This window comes from Chlamydomonas reinhardtii, chromosome 8, assembly GCF_000002595.2.
Source record: "Chlamydomonas reinhardtii strain CC-503 cw92 mt+ chromosome 8, whole genome shotgun sequence".
In the NCBI taxonomy this organism is placed as follows: domain Eukaryota; kingdom Viridiplantae; phylum Chlorophyta; class Chlorophyceae; order Chlamydomonadales; family Chlamydomonadaceae; genus Chlamydomonas; species Chlamydomonas reinhardtii.
The window spans coordinates 3,895,443-3,914,493 of record NC_057011.1 but is presented as its reverse complement, the minus strand read 5'-3'; the positions used below and the strand labels follow the sequence as shown (position 1 = coordinate 3,914,493).

Genomic DNA, 19,051 nt, shown 5'->3' with positions numbered 1-19,051 from the left:
CCCGGCGGGGACTGCTGGATGGCCGGGTCGGGGTCACCCCAGCACTGTTGAATGGCTCTGCACGTAACACGCGGCGTGCTGTTATGACTGCGCCGCGGACCAGGGAGGAGCGTGGGGGTATGCCATGGGTATTGCAGGGGTAGGCCGCTTTGAACAGCGTGTTTTTGTGCTTCCCATGTCATGACCTCAGAATTGAACACCTTCGCTGCGCCTTAGTATCAATACTATAATGAGCTATGTTCACGCTACAGCGGCCGTTTATAGCTAAACGCTAAACCCCGAAACGATGTCTCTGCGGAAGACGTCCAGCGATCGCTTTAGTTTACCCCGATGAATTGTGCACATGTAATAGGTTGGGTTCATTGGTGTGGGCATAGACTGTGACGAGAAGGGGCCGGGGCACCCGAGATGGCCGAAGCGAACCAGTGGTTCGTCCGGCTCGCTGGCCGCTTCTGGGCGCCTCAAAGGACGGGCTTGACTACTCCTGTTGTTGTTTATATCCCATGCCCGTGGAACCAGGAATTGGTGCTAGAAAGACGACAGTTACTTGTTGATTTGCTGTGTGGCTGCAGCTTTCAGCGGACAAACAGCAGCTTAAGAAAGAACAACCTACACGCTTATATGATTATGAAACAAATTAAGACGAAAAGAGGTTCGGTGGGTTCGCCATGTCAGGCCGTGTCGACCGGCACGCTCCCAGCATGTTCCCCGCCCAGAGGGAGGAGCTTTTCTTCCTATGGGTTTGGCTTTTCTCCAAACAGCTCTCCAAGTCAGGCAACGTGATGTGTGCATGGGTTGGCTCGCGTCTGCTGGATGTCTGTGCTGGGGTTGGCCCAGGGATGCGGGATGAGCCGGCGACCAATGCGTGGATGGCTGGGTCGGGTCGGCCCGGAACTGTTGGATGGCCGGGCGGGCACTGTCGCATACCCCGGTCGGGTCGCCCCCAGGTAGGCAGGTTATGTGGCCGGGCTATGCTGGATGCCCGCGCCGGCTGGATGCGTCTCCGACCCCGATGCCCTGGATGGCTCGCCCAGACATCCCTCCCACCCTCCTGAGTAGGCTGGTGCAAATGACGCACAGTACAAAGCGTAAAAGCGCATTAGAGTCACATCAGAGCCATCCCAGCGCGTTACGTGAGCTCACGCCTCGAAACCACCCCCGCACCTTTCCCCGCGTACGTGCCCGCGCATTTACCTAATGCCCCCCTCCTCGGGCCCCAGACTCTTCATCGTCTTCGCCCGCTCCAATTGTAATCACCGCGCAAGCAGACCACCGGACCCCTGTCCGAAATCAGCCAGCCTCCCAAGCCGACCTGTCATTCATTCCGGTTCTATCTTGGCGCCACGCCGCTTCGGCGCGCTGTTACGGGACCAGCGTGCTGGCCATTCCGACCCTTCCCATCCTCCGGCCAGCCACCCGCCTTCAAAAGGCAACCCAGGCGTGCCATGCCGTGCCTGTGCATGTCTCCTACTACTACTGATACAGAGCCGCCGCAGGTCCGGGGCCCGAGCGCCGCGTGTCAACCCACCCATAAGTGCACTGCCTGCCGCCGTCCATGCAGGTCGTGTGGGAGTGCATCCACGTCAGGAACCCCCCATCCACCACCACCATCCCGCAGCCCCCACCTCCCGCGTTCACAGTCTCATTCGTGCCAGACCCACCCACATCCGCACAACCGCATCCAACATGAGTACAGGACACCCGTGCGCAAACAAAGAGTCACCGGCGCAAGAACACAGTACACGCACGTGCACCCGTCCACCACACCGTGAAAGTACAACGCACGTCTGTCCGTAACTCCGTAACCGTCTGGCCCTCCCGCGCCCCGCGCCCCTTGGGACCTGCAGCTGCCACAACCCGACTAGCTAGATCTGAACATTGAGTATGTGTGCAGCACACAGTGCGGCTGCATGGCACCGCGCCCCCCGCTCCTCGCGGAGGAGCAGCATTGCGTCCTCTCGGCTGCGGGTGCCCCGCCCGCGCCGCTGCTGGCATGCCGGTACATGCAGAAATGTTTGTCCGTCAATGCAGCAGAGATCCTGCGCCTCACTGTGCCGTACCGTAGTGGTGTGTTGTTGGCACTGTCGCATCACTCGCATGACTAATCCCTAGTGACCTGGTGCCGTACCACACCAGACTGCGTGGAGCCGTGGAGGCATGGTACGACATTGGCAAGTCCAGCTCGCGCACATGGGCGAATCAGAAACCCACCCGGCCATGCACGCACCACATAGCTGTGCACCGCACCGCTACCGCTGCTGCTGCTACTGCTGCTGCTGCTGCTGCCTGCAATGTCATTGCCAGGCCTTAGGACCGGCAGCAGCACGGCTCCTCAGCTCCTCAGCCCCCGCAGGCTAATCGCCACCGGGCTCGCCATGCGGCCTGTGGCCCGGTGCTGCAACGCGAACCGCACCCGCATCCCATGCCTGGTATGGATGATGCTCAAAGGCCACGCCATCGCGCGCCCGCACTTCTGCTCCTGCTCCGTGATCTGGACCCGTGCCGCGGCTGCGGCCTCTGCTGCTGTTGCTGCCGCTGTTGCTGCTGCTGCTGTTGTTGCTGCCGCTGTTGCTACTTCAGCTTCAGCAGCACCCGCGCTGGTCGGTCGCAGCCCTGGCTCCTGCTACGGCTGCCGCTGCCCCGGACCCGGCCGACGCAAGCAAGCCGCTCCACCGTCCCCCTGCTCCTGGATCACTGGAGTCGCTAGGGGTGGCGAGAGGCGTCGCTCGAGGAGTCGCTAGAGGAAGTAGGGGTGGATGGCTGCGGGGAACTTGAGCAGCAGCACCTCGCGCACGTTGCCCGAGCCCTTCTCCTCCACCTGCTGGTGATGGGGAGCGCGTGTGCGCACACGCATATAGGTGTGGTGGTTAGGGAGAGAGCGCGCGCAGGGAACCGACCCCCCAACTGGCGCCGCCAAGTAATCCCTGCCTCCCTCCCTCCCTGCCCCCTCCTTGCCACCGCCCGCCTCCCCGCTTCCCTTCTCCCCACCTCCGCCACCACAGACGTCTCGAATATTCCGTCCCGCTCCACCAACTCCTTGAAGCTCTTGCTGCCGCCGCCCACGCCGAAGTAGTAGCGCTTGGCCGCCACCAGCGCCACGCCGTGCGGCGGCTGCAGCAGCTGCGGGGGAAGAGGACGGGCAGCAGCCGGAGGGGAGGAGGAGGGGGAGGGGGGGGGAGGCAGCAGCCAGAGGGGGGCAGGAGGGGGCTTACACTCATGATTAATCAAGACAGTGGTAGACGGTAGACAGTCTTGGGGAACAGCAAGGAGGGGAGGAGGGGGAGGAGGAGGGGGAGGAGGGGCAGCAGGAGGGGGAAGAGGGAAAGGAGGGGGAGGAGGAGGGGGAGCAGCAGGGGGCGGTATAGAATCAGGGGGGAGCAGGAGCGGGGGTTCAGGAGGAGGGGAATCGACTCCGGGTGCGCAGCATCCGTGTGCGCGTCTGTGTGCAGCGGCTGGGCTGGGCTGGGCGGGGGGTTCCAGGGGTGGAACGCAGCATCACTGGGGCCGCAATCCATGCCATGTCCCCGCCCCTGCCCCAGCACCTGCCCCCTCTTCCCCCCTCTCCTCCTAGCTCTTTTGCATCGGGTTCGGTTTAATTTGGGCTGGTACCGGTATCTACAATCCTCCTCCGCTGCCCCCACCCCACCTCACCCTCCGCTGCCCCCACCCCACCCCACCCTCCGCTGCCCCCACCCCACCCCACCCTCCGTTGACCCCACCCCACCCCGCCCTCCGCTGCCCCCACCCCACCCCACCCTCCGCTGCCCCCACCCCACCCCGCCCTCCGCTGCCCTCACCCCAGCCCGCCCTCCGCTGCCCCCACCCCACCCACCCCCCGCTGTGCCCCCCATCCCCAGCGCCGCTCACCCGCTTGATGCACTCGAGCAGGCGCTCCTGCGCGGGCACGCTGTAGATGGTCTCGCTGGACAGGATGAGGTCGTAGTGGCCGCCGTAGCCGCGGCCCGTCAGGTGCTCGCCAACCTGTGTTTTGGGGGAGGGTGCAAAGATGGTTGGAACAGCGGCACAGGATGCACTCAAGACTGCAGACGGAGTACGGCAGGAGGGTGTGGCCGTGAATGGAGGATGGCTTGGAGTGGCGGGGTCACATTCATGATTCATAAAGAAGTGAGGTTGTAGCCAGGCACAGTCATACATATACATGGGGGAGGGCAGGTGGACGAAGGAGGAGGTGTAGGGCGCGCGCAAGCCCCAATCAGGTCAGCGACAACCATAACCCCGACAACCAGCAGCCGGAGTTGAATGCAAAGTCAAAAAGGACAGGCAATCTGGACCATGCATGCCACGGGGTTGAATGCAAAGTCAAAAAGGACAGGCAATCTGGACCATGCATGCCACGGGGTTGAATGCAAAGTCAAAAAGGACAGGCAATCTGGACCATGCATGCCACGGGGTTGAATGCAAAGTCAAAAAGGACAGGCAATCTGGACCATGCATGCCACGGGGTTGAATGCAAAGTAAAAAAGGACAGGCAATCTGGACCATGCATGCCATAAACCCTCGGTGCTTCGGCATTCGCACCGGAACGGTGAAGCCCACACCCGACCCCACCACCTCGCCCCATAACCCACCCGCACCACCCGACCCAGCCCACCCACACCACCCCCAGCCCACCCCCAGCCCACCACCCACCAGCCTCCAGTCGCCCGCAAAGTACTTGGCTGCGGGCCGCGCGCGCGGTCGCGGCAGTCGCTCCATGTTGGCGATGACGTTGGGCGCCGTCAGCCGCCGCAGCACACAGCCGTTGTAGTCCTGTGCACACGGGCGGGCACATGCGGGGGGGCACACGGGGCGTATGGAGGGCGCGGAGATGGGGGTGGACATAGGGGTAGGTGGGAGCGGCAGCGGCAGCGGGGCAGGCTAGCTGCTACGCCGGCCACCCTTTCTTTCGTGCTAGCCCCAATGTTCCCGACAGCCACAGACCATGCAGGCCTTGGGCACACACACACACACACACACACACACACACACACACACACACACACACACACACACACACACACACACACACACACACACACACACACACACACACACACACACACACACACACACACACACACACACACACACACACACACGCACACACACACACACACATACACACACACATACACACACGCACGCATGCACGCACGCAAACACACACACAGGTAAATTGGTGGGTTTAGGTAAGTAACTCCGGCGTCGTCTGGGCGGGCTTTCGTGGCTCAATTAACACACACACACACACACACACACACACACACACACACACACACAACACGAAACACGAAGATGAGCCGGCTGAGTCCCCGCCCCAAGCCAGCACTGTTCTGTGAAGGGATGGCCCAGGGTCGAATCCCCCGCCCCGCCCCAATCCGCCCCAATCCGCCCCATCTCACCCTCCCCCGCCCCGCTCCGCCCTCCCCCCCCCCCGCCCCGCTCTGCCCCGCCCCGCCGTCCCCCACCCCGCCGCCCCCCGCCCCGCCCGATCAGCCCACCGCCCCACCGCTTGCACCCAGCTCATAGCCAGCCCACACAACATACACACACACATACGCGCATACCCCGCCGCCCCACCCCCCACCTGGAAGTGTACCTCCGCCCCCGCCATGAGCGCCACGATGCCGGGCAGCCCGTGCCCGCAGCCCAGCTCCAACACCTTCTTGCCCTGAGGGAGGGGTAGCCGTTCATGTGGAGAACGGAGCGAAGGGGGTTTGTAAGTACCAGCCCATTATAAACCAAGCGAGGTACTAACATGAGAGGCAGTGTGCGGTAGTAGCGCAGGCATAACGACGATGGTGTTGGCAAGGCGCAGGCGAGCGGGCGCGCGGCGATACCAATGATACGTGACGTGTGAGTTTCGGGGTGTAGTGGGCGGTGCGTAGCCGGCGCACGTGTCAGTTGCACGACAGGGTTCGCATCAAGGCTGCTGACCTCCGCCGCCGCCGTCTCTTCCGCCACCTCCTTTCAACCCCCGCACCCCACCCTGCTCTTCCTCTCACCGCTCGCCAGCGCGCAGCCACAGCCGCGGACTGCCCACCCTCCTCCGTCTTCTCATAACAATGCCCGGCCCGCCCCAACCCCATCGCCCGATTGCCCCATCGCCCGACTGCCCCATTGCCCGATTGCCCCCGCACCCCATTGCCCCATCGCCCCCTGCCCCATTGCTCCCTCACCCCATTACCCCTGCCCCCCCCCCGCACCTGCAACTGCGAGTGCAGCTCCGCCGCCCCCGCCAGCTCCGCCGCCGTCAGGCCGTACCGCGCCAGCACCGCCTTGCACAGGTCGGCCGCACACTCCCACAGCTTGAAGCCGCCTGCGTGGGTGGTGTTGCCGCGCGGAGGTTGTAGATACCAGCCCAAAAAGAGCGAGGAGGAGAGCGTGGCCTATGCTTTGACATGCGACATGGCTCGGCGCAGTGGCACTCGACAGTACTTCCGGGGGGGGTGCGTGGTGTCGCGTGATTGGCGTGATCTTCGGGGTCTGCTGCGTTTGGCCGCAAACCTGTGACTGACACGGCACCGGGCGTGGCCTCCCGCCCTTCAGTGACATGCATGCGTCGTACATACAGCGCTACTGGGGGCGCTGCAATGCAGTCCAGCATGCGGACACCACCCACACAAAGCCAAAGCCCGGTTTCCCCCATGCCCGGCTTCCCAACGGGTTTCCCCCACAACTGGGATCCCACTCCCCATTCCCCACCTCCCGGGGGAGGGGGCGCTGGCGTCACCCACGAAAACCAGTTCCCCCCGGGCCCGTCCCGTCTCCCCCATGCCGCCCGGTACCCCCATGCCGCCCGGCTCCCCCATGCCGCCCCTGGTGTCGTGCGCGCGGCGCTCACCCTCGTACTTCCCCGGCACCAGGTCGCTGGCCGCCACACGTGAATCCTTGAGGATGGTGGCCGCCTCATCCGAGGAGATGGTGCCCTGTGTATAAGTGGGTGGGGGGGCGGTGTGGGGCGTGTGTGGGGGTGGGGGTGGGGGGGGGAGTGAGGGGGTTGTGTGTCAGCGCCCCCAGGATACGGCAGGTCCCGAAGGGTCGAGCGCCAGATTGATGTGCGGCTCACAAGACGCGAGTCGATTAGTGGTTGGGCGTCGTCGTCGCGAAAGCTGTATGACTACGAGTGCCGTGGAAGTACGGATTGGTGGCTGTGCGTGACCGGCTCCCGGCCCCCTATCAACACCCACGCGCGTGTGGAAGGCGAGCGCAACCCATCCACGCAAATCACTTGGCGATAAAGTTCCGCACGCGCCCATGCTTTCACCGACACTGCCACGGGGAGACGGGCCCATGCCAGTTCCTTCCATTGACTCCCTTGGGCTTAGGTGACCCGACACGCCGTGTCAGCCCGGTGCTCGTTTTACTCCGCGACCCCGGCCCAAGCCCACACGAGCTCTGCAATCCGCACCTTTACGAGAGTAAGGCCCTCTGCTACTTCCACTGGCTCTGTGAAGAAGGGCACGCCCTGCGACACAACGCGGAAGGACATGTCAGCTGAGTGAGAGGGAGATCTTGACGCTGTGCGCAAACCCAAGACAGCAGCATCCTTACGGGTTCTGGCCGATATACGAGTTCCTCGGCCGGCTCGTCATACTCCGGTGGTCCCTGCTCCTCCTGGACCTGCTCCGCCTCCTCTTTGCCGAAGTTGAAGCGGAAAGCTGGTGCCGACTCCCCGTCCATGGCCTAAACTGTGACTATAGATATCAGTTAAGACAATTGACTAAGAATGCATGGTCAACAACGCGCAGGTCAGCTTGCGACACTAGCTTGCGGGTCCTTCAACCGGCCTGGGACAATTCTGAGATGAGTTTTGCAGATTGATTCATGTGTATCATTGCACAAATTGCTTGCTTACGGCGAAGCGGGCTCTTCTGGCCCGCCGCTGCATGGTCTCCAATGCGCACGGTCGGGTTGTGCACTACAGAGTGCGGGTGCAGTTGGCAGGTCAATTCTAGGGGGCTTTGGTCGTTATTTAACACAGGAAACTGGCGAAAGGAGTACTTCATGCGCTTGGCCACAAAGAAGCTTCTTTCGAGCCAGTGTGCCCAGTCTCCAATGTTTGGCAATACTCTTGTTCACAAGACAATCCAACAATACTTTACAACAGTTAACAAGTCTACAAGAAAGTTTGCAACACCTCTCGGTCTCAGTGCTCGACCACTCGCCTTCACAGGCCACGAGCAACTGCAGAGCATCAATAGCTCTTTGTATAACCGCACAAATTTTGCATCTAGGTCGGCAGGAGCTTGCTTTGCGTCGTCTGGCGCCGCTGCGGCAAGCATGGCCACGCAAACTGGCACTCAGCATGCTGGCCAGGCATCAATTCCCTACCTGTAAGTGTTCTGGCATGCATTTCGTGGTGTCGGGGGTTTTCGCGTAGGCGTTTGGGCCACTTTGGCACGGCATCCATGTGGCGCCCCGACGCGACACGCAGCTTTGGCCCGCACGCCGAGCCTGCCCAACGCGGGGTAGCACACGCTGTTCATAAATAACGCACCGTGGAGCCGGTTTCGAGCGCGCAATCTCAGTGGTTGAAGCGCCCGAGAGAATGCGCTCTGACAGTCAGCGGGCCTCAAGCCCCAACCGCCAACTGCCCCACGTAAAAAGCTTACGTGACCCCGCGCCCGTCCGCCGGCACGTTCACGCATGGGCAGCGAGCTTCTCATCCCACCCCTAGCTAGTTGATACCCGGGGCAACGCAGCGACTCTAGTGCAAGCGCAGCTGCGAGCCCAAGTCCTTCTCTTGTGCCGCTGCAGCCCCACCGCCACTCCCACTCCCCCGCCAAACCCCTGCATCCACTCCCCCTCACTGTTCCCATGACCCCTGGATCCAAACCTGTTCGCGCTTGCACGCCCCAGGAGCCAGAAGGACGCCATCGCGGTGGACGAGCACCTGATGGGCCCGGATCTTGGATTCAGTGTGGATCAGCTGATGGAGCTGGCGGGGCTGTCGGTGGCGGCCGCCGTACAGGCCGAGTACCCGCCCGAGGTACGTGCGTACGTGTGTACGTGTGTACGACCGCAGGCGTGTGTGTGGGGGGGGGTGTCTGGGGGTGTCTGGGGATGTGTGTGCGTGTGTGCGTGTTTGCATTAGGGCCAGGAGGGAGGGAGGGGTGAGATGGAGGTTGGAGGAAGGGGACGTCAAATGTGGATGAGGGGGGGGACGAGAAGCCGGTAGACGAAAAGCCGGAGGAGGAGGAAGAGGAGGAGAGAGGGCCTGTTTCTCGGAGGGTCATTCCCTCTCCCTCTCTTGCGAGGCCCAGTACCTATCCCCTAACCCCCTGCACGGCTGCGCACGCACGCACGCACACACACATACACACACACACGCGCGCGCACACACACACACACACACACACACACACACACACACACACACACACACACACAGGTACAGACCACGGAGGGCGCGCCCCGGTGGCGGCGTGTGCTGGTGTTGTGCGGCCCAGGCAACAACGGCGGGGACGGGCTGGTGGCGGCGCGGCACCTGTACCACTTCGGATACGACGTGCGGGTGAGACAGGCCGCAGGAAGGAGGCAGGGAGGGAGGCAGGGAGGGAGGGAGGGAGGGAGGGAGGGGCAGGGGCCAGGAGGAATGTGGGCGGTAGATGTGGATGCAAGCGGTTCCAAGTCCAGAATCCAAATTCACTGGAACGGGGCACGCACGAGGGAGGGGAGCAAGGGAAAGGGTTGCAGCCTTTGCCTGTGCTCGCTAACACACGACATGCTCCGGTGCCGCTGTGCCGCTTTTGTCTCCCGCCTCCACTCCTGGCAGGTGTGCTACCCCAAGCCCACAGACAAGCCGTTGTACAACGGCCTCGTGAAGCAGGTCACGTGAGTGCGCGGCGGCGAGCCGGCAATAAACAACATTGAGCTAAACATTGTTTGGATGCGATTCGTCCATGTATAAGCAAGGCCCTGGTGGTGCGCGTGCCTGCCCGGAGGATGCTGTTGCGGCTGCCGGTAGCGATGCCCGGTGCCGCCGCCCAGTCCCCTTGTCACTCCGTTCTCCATATGAACGGCTGCCACTCCCCCCGCCCGACCACATTGACCTGCAGCACGCTGGGCATCCCGCTGGTGCCCTGGGCGGAGCTGGAGGCGGCGGCGGCGGCGGGGCCCGGCGGCGGCGGCGGCGGCGGCGGCGGCCTGGCGAGTCAGGCTGACCTGGTCATTGACGCGCTGTTCGGCTTCAGCTTCAGCGGCGCACCGCGGGCGCCCTTCGACGCCATCATCAAGGTAGGGGTAGGGCGTGTGTGCTCGCCCGGTCGCATGCGTGCGTGACTGTTGGGTGCTTTTGGGTTTTGCTGTTGCTTGGGGCTGCCCGCGCGGTGCCACTGAGCCGGCCAACCACCGTAATTACCCGCCTTCCAACCACCTGCCCACCCATTCACTCACTCACACACACACACACACACACACACACACACACACACACACACATGGGCGGGCTTCGTCTTTTTTAAACACACACACAACACACAAACACGCACAGGCGCTGCTGCCCGCCGCCGGCCCGCCGCCCATCGTGTCAGTGGACATCCCCTCGGGCTGGGACGTGGAGCGGGGCGACGAGGCCGCGGGTCCGGGCCAGGCCATCCAGCCCGCCATGCTGGTATCGCTCACAGCGCCCAAGATGTGCGCGGCGCGCTTCAAGGTCAGGCGTTTGGGTGGTAAGGGAGGTGGGGGAGGTTGGGCCGGCGGGGATGGGCCAGGTGGTGCTGGGGCGTATGTAGCTTGGGTAGGTGGGGTGGGGGTGGTGAGGGCGGTGGCGGTGGTGAGGGGTTTCTCCGTTTCTACATGCACGCCCCCTCTTCTACCTCGTCCTCCTCCTCGTCCTCCTCCACCACCTCCTCCTCATCCCCCTCCTCCCCCTCCTCGTCCCACTCCTCCTTTCCCCTCCCCCTCCTCTGCACCTGCAGGGCGAGCACCACTACCTGGGCGGCCGCTTCGTGCCGCCCCCCCTGGCGGAGCGCTTCCACCTGACTGGACTGCCGCGGTACCCCGGGGCCGCCATGACAGTACGGCTGGGCGGCGCGGCGGCGGAGAGCGCGGCGGCGGAGAGCGCGGCGGCGGAGGCCAAGCGGGTGCGTTGGCGGTTGGTTGGGCGTTTGCTAGGTGTTAGGTGGCTGTTGTTTGGACTTGGTGTGAGTGGCCTTGTGCTGACTTGCCACACCCATAGCTGGCCGTGCGAGCGAGGGTCTCGGCGCTCGTTCGCTCGGATGCCTGTTCGTGTGGCGAGTCTAGCCAGCTTTTTGAAGGAAACTAGAAAATGCAAGCTGTGGTCTGCATGTGTCGGCGTGTTGGTCACATGGTGCTGCGCTGCTGCTGCTGCTGCAGGTTGCCGACATGCGTATCAGCTACGAGGTGGGCGGTCTGGAGGAGGCGGACTTCGCGGGCCGCGACCCCATGGCCCTGTTCGACGAATGGTTCAAGGCGGCGGTGGCGGGCAAGGTGAGGGAGCACCGAGCAGCAGCGGGCAGGAGGGAGGGAGGGAGGGAGGGAGGGAGGGAGGAGAGGGAATGTCCGTAGGCACGGTGGCACCGTAGGTGTGTGAGGGCATGAGGGTGTGGAGGTGTGAGGGGTTGAGGGTCGACTGAAGGGAATTGGCTTGAAACTGGGCGCGTGCTCGGGGTGACTCAACTGCGCTTTAGCCTGGGTACAGCACCTAGCTCCTCCCCCACCCCACCCTCCTCGTTGATCACCACCGCCACCACCGCCACCGCATTCGCCACAGGTGTGTGAGGAGCCCAATGCGATCAACCTTGCCACCTGCGACGCCGCCGGCCAGCCCTCCGTGCGCGTGGTGCTGCTCAAGGGATACGACGAGCGGGGTGAGCAGGGAGGAGGGAGGAGGCAGGAGGGAGGAGGCAGGAGGGAGGAGGCAGGAGGGAGGAGGGAGGAGGGAGGAGGGCGGGGGTGGGAGGAGGGGTGAGGACCGAGGAGAACGAGGGAGGTGAAAGGGGGGAAGCGGGACGGGGGGGATGGGAGGAGGGAAGAGGGAGGAGCGTCGCAAAGCGATAGGGGCAAATGGTGCGAGTGTGCGATACAACAGCGTGTGAGGTCACTGCGTGAGGACGCCGCGCGTGAGGCACATTGGCAGGTTGCCGCGGCGCTGGGACCACAGCTGGCTCAGCCCACTGGGCCCACCCCGCACGTCAGCAAACACGCCCCCGGATGTGCTCCCCGTCATCCCGCCCAGCTTGTTAAGCAGCGCCGCACCTCCTACCTCCACGTTACATACACCCCACGATGCTATCAACCTCGCAATCCCACAATCGCCCCTCTCTCCCCCGCCCTAAAAAGGCTTTGTGTTCTACACCAACTACTCCAGCCGCAAGGGCTCCGACCTGGCCGCCACCGGCAAGGCCGCGTTCGCCATCTACTACGAGAAGCTGCAGCGACAGATCCGGTGAGAGCGTGGAGGGGGGGGGGGGGCGGTGAGAGCATGAGGCGTAGGTGGGGGTTGGGGCCGGTGGGGGGTGGGGCCGATGAAGGGTGGTGCTGGTGGGGATTGTAAATACCAGCCCAAACTAAACCAAAGCCAACGAAAACGGGAGTGCAGGCAGAGGCGTTAGTTGCGAGCGATAATACTTATGGGATGTAGGCCGAGGCGTCGTGGAGTAGCAGGGCGAGCGGCGCCGGCGATAAATGTCGCCGCCCGGGCTCGGTGACGCGCACAACAGCACAAGACAGGCACGCGGACGCGACAAGCAAAACCCACGACTTACCTGGCGACCAGGAAAGCAGCCCCGACGCCAGGCAGGGAGCGTCGGGCCAGGAGCACGACATGTGGGAAAGGGGCAAGGCAAAAATCGGAAGGGCAGGGCACAGTGAAAGGGCCGAGGCGTGTCGGCAGTAGGATAAAGAAGGGATAACAAAGAGAAGACTACACACAAGCCCAGTCGGCGAAAGAGGCAGAGAGGGCGATAGGCAAGGGTTAAGAGGTAGATGTGGGTGGCATGGGGACCGGTTAGGGGAGAGATGACGGGGTGCTGGGCAGTGTGCGGGCCGCGTACGGCTCCCCACAGGCACTGGGGAGTGGTACCGGTGGTGCATGCATGCCAGGAATGCCGGCTGCTGAGCCTTGCGTTGGCAGAGACACGCGTGTACACGTGTGGGCGAAGGGTGGAGGGAGACGACTGGAGCCGTGGAGTGAGGCTGTAGCCTGTATGGGGAGGGGGATGCGGCATCCTCTGCCGTGCGCACGGCACAGTACTGCTGGGGACTGAGGCGCGATGCATCAGGGCCGTGTAGCCCCCAACCGATCCTTCCTTGCTGTGCCCCGCTGTCGCCATTCCGCCCCGCCCCTGCTTGACTTCCCCCTCCCTTCCCACGCACGCACGCACACACAGTGTGGAGGGCGTGGTGGAGCAGGTGCCGGAGGCCGAGTCCACCGAGTACTTCCACAGCCGCCCGCGCGGCAGCCAGATCGGCGCCTGGGTGTCCAACCAGAGCCGGCCCTGCAGGGACCGCGACGAGCTGGAGGACAGGTGGGGGGGCGCCGCCTGGATGGGGGTGGGGGGGAGCGTGGGGCGCGTAGGCATTGCGCTGGTAACGTGGGCGGACCCGCGTTTGGGCGAACCATAGTCGTTCCTAAACACACGCACGCGGTGTCAGCCGTCTCCCTATGCAATAATGTCAAATACACCCCCACACACCTACACACACACTTACACACACACACACATGGGTCACGACAGTCACGCGACGCTCGGTAAAATGGTAGGTATCGGTAAGTAACTCCGCCGCGTCGTTGGGCGGGCTTTCGTTTCATTTTATAACACACACACACACACACACACCTACACACACACACACACATACACACACACACCTGCACACACACACACCTACGCACACACACAGGAACAAGGCGCTGCAGGCCCAGCACGCGGACGAGTCGGTGCCTGTGCCCAAGCCGCCGCACTGGGGCGGCTACCTCATCCGGCCCACGCTGGTGGAGTTCTGGCAGGGCCGCCCCAGCCGCCTGCACGACCGCATCGCGTTCCGCCGCGCCGCGCCCGAACCCGCCTCGCCCTGGGTCATGGACCGCCTGCAGCCCTAGTGGCGGTTGGCGGCTTGGCGGGCGGTTGGCGGGTGGTTAGCGGGGGGCTGTCGTTGCGGTTGCTTGTTGGGGGTAGTTACTGGTTGAGGCGGTTGGTGAGCGAGGCCTGGTGGTTGCCGCCAACGGTCGCCAGGAGTGGCGGGATATGACGGCCACAAGCTTGATCGCTGATGAGGTTAGCGGCGCCCTGCGCCGTCGACCCTGGGTGTTGTGCGGCTGGCAAGTTGTCGTTTGACGAGCGACGGAGCAAGGAGGAGCGAGTGGGGCGGTGGTGGCGCCAGCCGCGGGCGTTGCTGCAGGGCGGCCGCGGGGACAGCGGGTGTGCCGACACCGTAGACAGCCATCTGCCAGGCACGCGCATGTGCATGCGATTATACACACGTGAGGTGCACACAGGAACCTTTATACCAAGGGTTATACCCCTTTATACGGTATAACTTATTGATGGTAAGAAGTTAGCGGTTTGAGCGCCGCATGCGCGCGTGCTAGGCAAGTACGAGGGGGGGAGTTAAGGCAGGAGCGCCCATGTCCCCTTAACCATCTAGCCTTGTGCGCGGTTTATGGCTGGCTGGCTGGCAGCTGGTATGTGAGGAGGCAGCTGCAGACCTGCAGTTCCTCGCCTGGGTGTAGTGCTGTGTTTGAGGGTGAGGCAACCAACAGCTTTATCTACAACTGCACCGTGCGACTGAATGTACCGTGATCTGCTTGCTGTCGTGTCTAGGGTGCGGGCATGCAACTGGGCTGGGTGTGGCAGTGTGTGTATGACAGTATGACAGTGCCCAGCCGCTCCGTGCAACAACGGTCAGCGACTGCATCGACACTCAACCCACCCCGCGCGAAAGCGCACTGCCGCAGCCGCACGGCCCCCAGTAGCTGACAGCCTCCCATCCGACTGCCGGCGCGATCACCCCCATCCGGCCATCCGACTCATCCCGCCGCCTCCCGGCTCCTCTCACAGCTGCGGTACCCGCCGCCGCGCCGTTTGCGCAGGGGCCCTGCCGGTCGTTTGGCAGATGGGCACGGGACCGTCACGGCCCCAATCAATCTACGAGGTGGCTGGAGGTCTGGCAACGGAGGCGGTCCCGGAACCGACCTGCTGTTGTGGAGTCGGGGGCACTGACACCATGCTGCCGTCTTACACACAAGCTCGTGTGCTGCTGCCACTCCCTCAAGCCCGCAACCCGTTGGCTCATGAGCAAGGTAACGGAGGGGGCGAAACAACACTGGCCGACGCCTTCAGTCTGTCAGCAGCCTTACAGTGCGGCGCCTCTCAACCAGCGCGTCACGTGAATCCACGCGTGCGAGTGTCACTCTCGTTCATTCTAGGTGTGGGGGGAGATGTTCCCCGCAGGAAGAAAAGAATACGCGCCAGCCAATGACCGGCAGGCAGCTGAGCCGCCCCAGTCACCGCACAAACACCCCGCACCACATGTATCGGGAATGGCCCGAGTGCAAGCGGGCGGGTGTGCGCACCATGCCGCGTTGGCACCATGCCGCGGCTTTGCGCGACCGCCAACACAAAGCAAAGTCGAGCGCAAGCCGACCTCAAGTCTTGTTCCTAATCACTTCCTACAGGTCATTCAAATACAACCAGCCCCGCTAAACACAGCCGCAGCTGGCGCCACCTGCGAACCAGGCAGGCATCGGGCCCAGACGCAAGCTACCTATAAACACAGTACCGTACCAGGGTGAACGCACACACACATACATACACACAACCCCATGGGCCTCGCTGCTACCCTGTACAAGCATAGGCAGACGTCAAGCTACATACGGTACCATACACCGGCGTACCCAACAAAACAAACAACGTCGCCAACACGCGTGACACCTTTGACCGCTACGACACACAGCACATGAAGTACGAAGATAAAGTTCTGTGGAGACGGACGAGACAGCCAGGCGGCCGCGGCATTGGCCGCGAGACTGCCTGAAAATACAAACATAAAGCCACGCTCGTAGTCTTCTGGGTCTAAATGTGCACACGTGCAATGTGTGTCCTCTACGCTTCTGGACACGTAAGAACCCATCGCTCGCCGGGGCGTTTGGGCGCTTCTTCCGCAGCGCCCCTGGTCAATTGACCGCACACAGCCCAAGCCTCTCTCCCCTGTCACACCAACAACCTCGACTCAGCCCAGCCCGAATGCCCTCCTCTTCCCCTCCTCCTCCTCGCCTCCTCCTCCTGCCTGGCCGCCGACCTCCTCCTCCTGCTCCTGCTCCTGCGCCTACAAGTCGTCGTCGTCGTTGGCCAGGTCGCCCCAGCGCACGCTGTGTTTGGCGGCCAGGTAGTGGGCGCCCACGGGACCGCGGCTGCCGTACGGGTACAGCTCGGGGGCGATCTGGGTTTTTTGGGGGGAGGGGGTTTGCATTCATGGTTAGTTAAGGAAGTCTGGGGGAGGGGCGGGCCCGGCGGCGGGGGTAGCAGTGGCTTGCGGGGTCAGGGCGGTGGGAAGTCAGAGAAAGGCGGTGATGGACAGGGGGCAGGAGTGTGTGTGTGGGCGATGAGGGAATGAGCGTGAGCAGCCGCTCCGGTGCCAGGGCCGGGAGAGCTAGGGCGTTAGCCACAGCCATGCATAAAGTGGGGTGCATGCCGTGCAGCGGACGGTCCGAGGCGCGTATTGTGTGTGCACGCCGCCCCCCCCCCACACATACAATCAAGGTATCCGTGAGTAACTCCGGCGCCGCTTGGGCGAACTTCGTTTTGTTGTTTTTTAACTCATATAATCAAGACCCCTTTGTTCCCCTCGCCGCGGCGCCCACCTTGCGGCTCTCGATCTCGTGCAGCAGCGGCGTGAACAGCTCCCACGCCGCCTCCAGCTCGTCGTAGCGAATGAACAGCCGCTTGTCGCCTGTGTGTGTGCGGGTGGGCGCGAGGGAGCGCGTGTGTGAACACGTGTGTGTGAGAGAGAGTGTGTGTGTGTAACACGTGTGACAGGGGCGGATGAGACAGGGAGCCACGCCCCCTCTCCTCCCCTCCCCTCCCCTCCCCTCCCCACCCACACCACCCACCGTTGACCACATCCAGCAGCAGTCGCTCGTAGGCGTCGGGCAGCTCCGCGGCCTTGTAGGCGGCCTGGTACTGCAGGTCCAGCTTGGTGGTGTCCAGCTGCAGGCCCAGGCCGGGCACCTGCAGGGCGGGAGGGAGGGAGGGAGGAGGAGGGAGGAGGAGGGAGGGGGATGTAAATACCAGCCCGGACTGGAGCAAACGAAGGTAAAGTAGCGGAGCACAGGCAGAGGTGTTAGCTGTGGGGTGGCGGCGAGGGGGTGGGGACGTAGGCGTCGGCAGGGTCCAGCACGGGGGTGCAAAGGGACAGCGGGCACGGCGCTTGAAAGCATCCTCTACCTGCCGCACGCCTAACTTCCCACCACTGCGTGTGGATTTCAACAGACGCAAGCCCTGCGGCATTGCGCCCCCGCGCCCTGTTGCTTTGAGATCTTTGAGATTTACCCCCCCCCCCAGCTGCTCTGCCCGCCCCGCTGCTGCTGCTGCGCACCTTGTTGTTTATCTTGAGGTAGATGGACTCCTTGGGCTGGATGCGGATGACCAGCTCGTTGGTGGCGCTGTCCAGGTCGGGGCCGAACTTGTGCTTGTACAGCGAGCCCGGCACGTGCCTGTAGGGGGGTTTACATTCATGACTAGTTAAGGAAGTGGTAGACGGTAGACCATCTTGCGGAACATCAAGCGTTACGTGGGGAGAGGAGGGGGGCGGGGGATTGCCGTGTTCAAACATTGCGGGCGGCGGGGGATTACAATCATATTTAGGGGATGGAGGGAGATAGGGAGCGGAGTGGTATGTGTGGGGTAGCCGAGCTGAGGACCCCGCATGCGTGCATGCATTTGGAGGTACAAGGGGAAGGCCCGAGAACGGAGGAGGTGCCGGGTGCTTGCTCCGTGCACTGGTGCCACTTGTGCGACCCCATCCCAAGGCCGCACACCACCCCGCCCCGCGCCCTCCCCACCTGAACTGCACTCGGATCTCGGCCCGCCGCGTGTGCAGCGCCTTGCCGGCCTTGAGCAGGAAGGGCACGCCGTCCCAGCGCGGGTTGTTGATGTACATGGCGCACGCAGCAAACGTGGGAGTCAGGCTGCCCTGCGGGTGCGCGCGGCAGGGAGGAGGCGGGCCGGGCGGGCAACAGCGGCGATGAGCAGTGTCATCATGGTGAAACACACGTCACATATCCCGCCTTGCAGAGGCACGCTTCGCCACCCCGCCCCCGCCCTGATTAGAACACCACAGCCTCCCTAGCCCATATCCCGTTCCGCAGTCCCCGCCTGCCCCTTCCCTCCCCTCCTCCTCCTCTCCCTGCCCCCCCTCCCCTCCCCTCCCCTCCCCTCCCCTCCCCTCCCGCTCCCCTCCCCTCCCCCTCTCCTCCCCCCTCCCTCCTGTCTCACCGGCGGCACGGTCTTGTCGTCCAGGTAGCCGGGCAGTGTCTTGCCGCCCGCCACGGCGCGGGAGCGGTACTGCCCCAGCACCGTGTCCTCCAGCCGCACCTGAGGGGCAGCGGGCGGGGGTGGGGTGGGGGAGTTGGGGGCGTTTACATTCATGATTATATGAGAAGTGAAGGTAAAGTCCGGAACAGCAGTATAGGGGGGGGTTCAGGGGCGGTGGAAGGGACACGCCCGGGCACTAGGGCCGGCCAAAACCCAAGACTGGGTGCTCTTCATCATCCGGCATGGCCCCATCCCCTCTCTCTTGGGTTCGGTTTAGTTCGGGCTGGTATCTACAATCCTCTCCCTCCCTCCCTCCCCTCCTCTCCCAGCTCCTCCTCACCGCCGCCATGGAGCGCAGCACCTTGACCTTGGCGTCACGGATGTCCTCAGCGGCCAGGGACACCTGAGAGGGCCGGGCGGTTTCAGGCACAACACTTTATTGCACCAAACGGCCGTGATCCACATCAGGCTAAACCGAGGACCGGGCTGTCGGATAATGATGATGAGGTTCGCTGGGCTTGGGCGCGTAAACCCCCCTTATACGAAAATCC

The 19,051-nt window shown here is 63.5% G+C and overlaps 3 protein-coding genes across 4 annotated transcripts in view; 1 reads left to right on the top strand and 2 right to left on the bottom strand.

Annotated features, from left to right (window-relative positions):
* Window positions 1-1,076: 1,076 nt before the first annotated feature.
* On the bottom strand, window positions 1,077-7,830 carry CHLRE_08g378250v5 (uncharacterized protein). Of its 2 annotated transcripts, none has more exons than XM_043065211.1 (9): window positions 7,555-7,830; window positions 7,412-7,468; window positions 6,845-6,929; window positions 6,207-6,319; window positions 5,588-5,671; window positions 4,651-4,770; window positions 3,868-3,981; window positions 2,989-3,120; window positions 1,077-2,821 (listed from the first exon to the last, which is right to left on the bottom strand). In XM_043065211.1, the coding sequence occupies exons 1-9, from the start codon at window positions 7,681-7,683 to the stop codon at window positions 2,738-2,740; spliced, it is 918 nt and encodes a 305-aa protein (XP_042922213.1). In that variant the 5' UTR covers window positions 7,684-7,830; the 3' UTR covers window positions 1,077-2,737. The 2 variants fall into 2 exon arrangements, with proteins under 2 accessions (XP_042922213.1, XP_042922212.1); XM_043065212.1 differs by having other exon boundaries at window positions 1,077-2,818.
* A 176-nt stretch (window positions 7,831-8,006) lies between these two features.
* Window positions 8,007-14,846, top strand: CHLRE_08g378200v5 (uncharacterized protein). The gene is made up of 12 exons (XM_043065210.1): window positions 8,007-8,336; window positions 8,863-8,992; window positions 9,395-9,517; window positions 9,779-9,837; window positions 10,062-10,239; window positions 10,496-10,657; window positions 10,923-11,087; window positions 11,341-11,454; window positions 11,738-11,834; window positions 12,307-12,412; window positions 13,356-13,493; window positions 13,870-14,846. The coding sequence occupies exons 1-12, from the start codon at window positions 8,284-8,286 to the stop codon at window positions 14,066-14,068; spliced, it is 1,524 nt and encodes a 507-aa protein (XP_042922211.1). The 5' UTR covers window positions 8,007-8,283; the 3' UTR covers window positions 14,069-14,846.
* Window positions 14,847-15,191: 345 nt separating this feature from the next.
* Window positions 15,192-19,051, bottom strand: part of CHLRE_08g378150v5 (uncharacterized protein) — an 8,039-nt gene continuing 4,179 nt past the window's right edge. The window contains exons 10-16 of the mRNA XM_043065209.1: window positions 18,841-18,903; window positions 18,462-18,560; window positions 18,029-18,159; window positions 17,563-17,680; window positions 17,078-17,195; window positions 16,829-16,917; window positions 15,192-16,407 (exon numbers count right to left, since the gene is read on the bottom strand). Coding sequence (XP_042922210.1) covers window positions 16,294-16,407; window positions 16,829-16,917; window positions 17,078-17,195; window positions 17,563-17,680; window positions 18,029-18,159; window positions 18,462-18,560; window positions 18,841-18,903 — 732 coding nt within the window. The 3' untranslated portion in view covers window positions 15,192-16,293. The remainder of the gene's footprint in view (window positions 16,408-16,828; window positions 16,918-17,077; window positions 17,196-17,562; window positions 17,681-18,028; window positions 18,160-18,461; window positions 18,561-18,840; window positions 18,904-19,051) is intronic.

Excerpts from the sequence above, each read along its gene's own strand:
- CHLRE_08g378250v5 (XM_043065211.1), bottom strand. The coding sequence starts at position 7,683 with ATGGACGGGGAGTCGGCACCAGCTTTCCGCTTCAACTTCGGCAAAGAG. Across the intron at positions 6,930-7,411 it reads AGGGCCTTACTCTCGTAAAG|GGCACCATCTCCTCGGATGA; the intron begins GTGCGGATTGCA and ends ACTTATACACAG. Across the intron at positions 3,121-3,867 it reads TGCTCGAGTGCATCAAGCGG|CTGCTGCAGCCGCCGCACGG; the intron begins GTGAGCGGCGCT and ends CTTCCCCCGCAG.
- CHLRE_08g378200v5 (XM_043065210.1), top strand. The coding sequence starts at position 8,284 with ATGGCCACGCAAACTGGCACTCAGCATGCTGGCCAGGCATCAATTCCC. Across the intron at positions 8,337-8,862 it reads CAGGCATCAATTCCCTACCT|GAGCCAGAAGGACGCCATCG; the intron begins GTAAGTGTTCTG and ends TGCACGCCCCAG. Across the intron at positions 13,494-13,869 it reads CGCGACGAGCTGGAGGACAG|GAACAAGGCGCTGCAGGCCC; the intron begins GTGGGGGGGCGC and ends GCACACACACAG.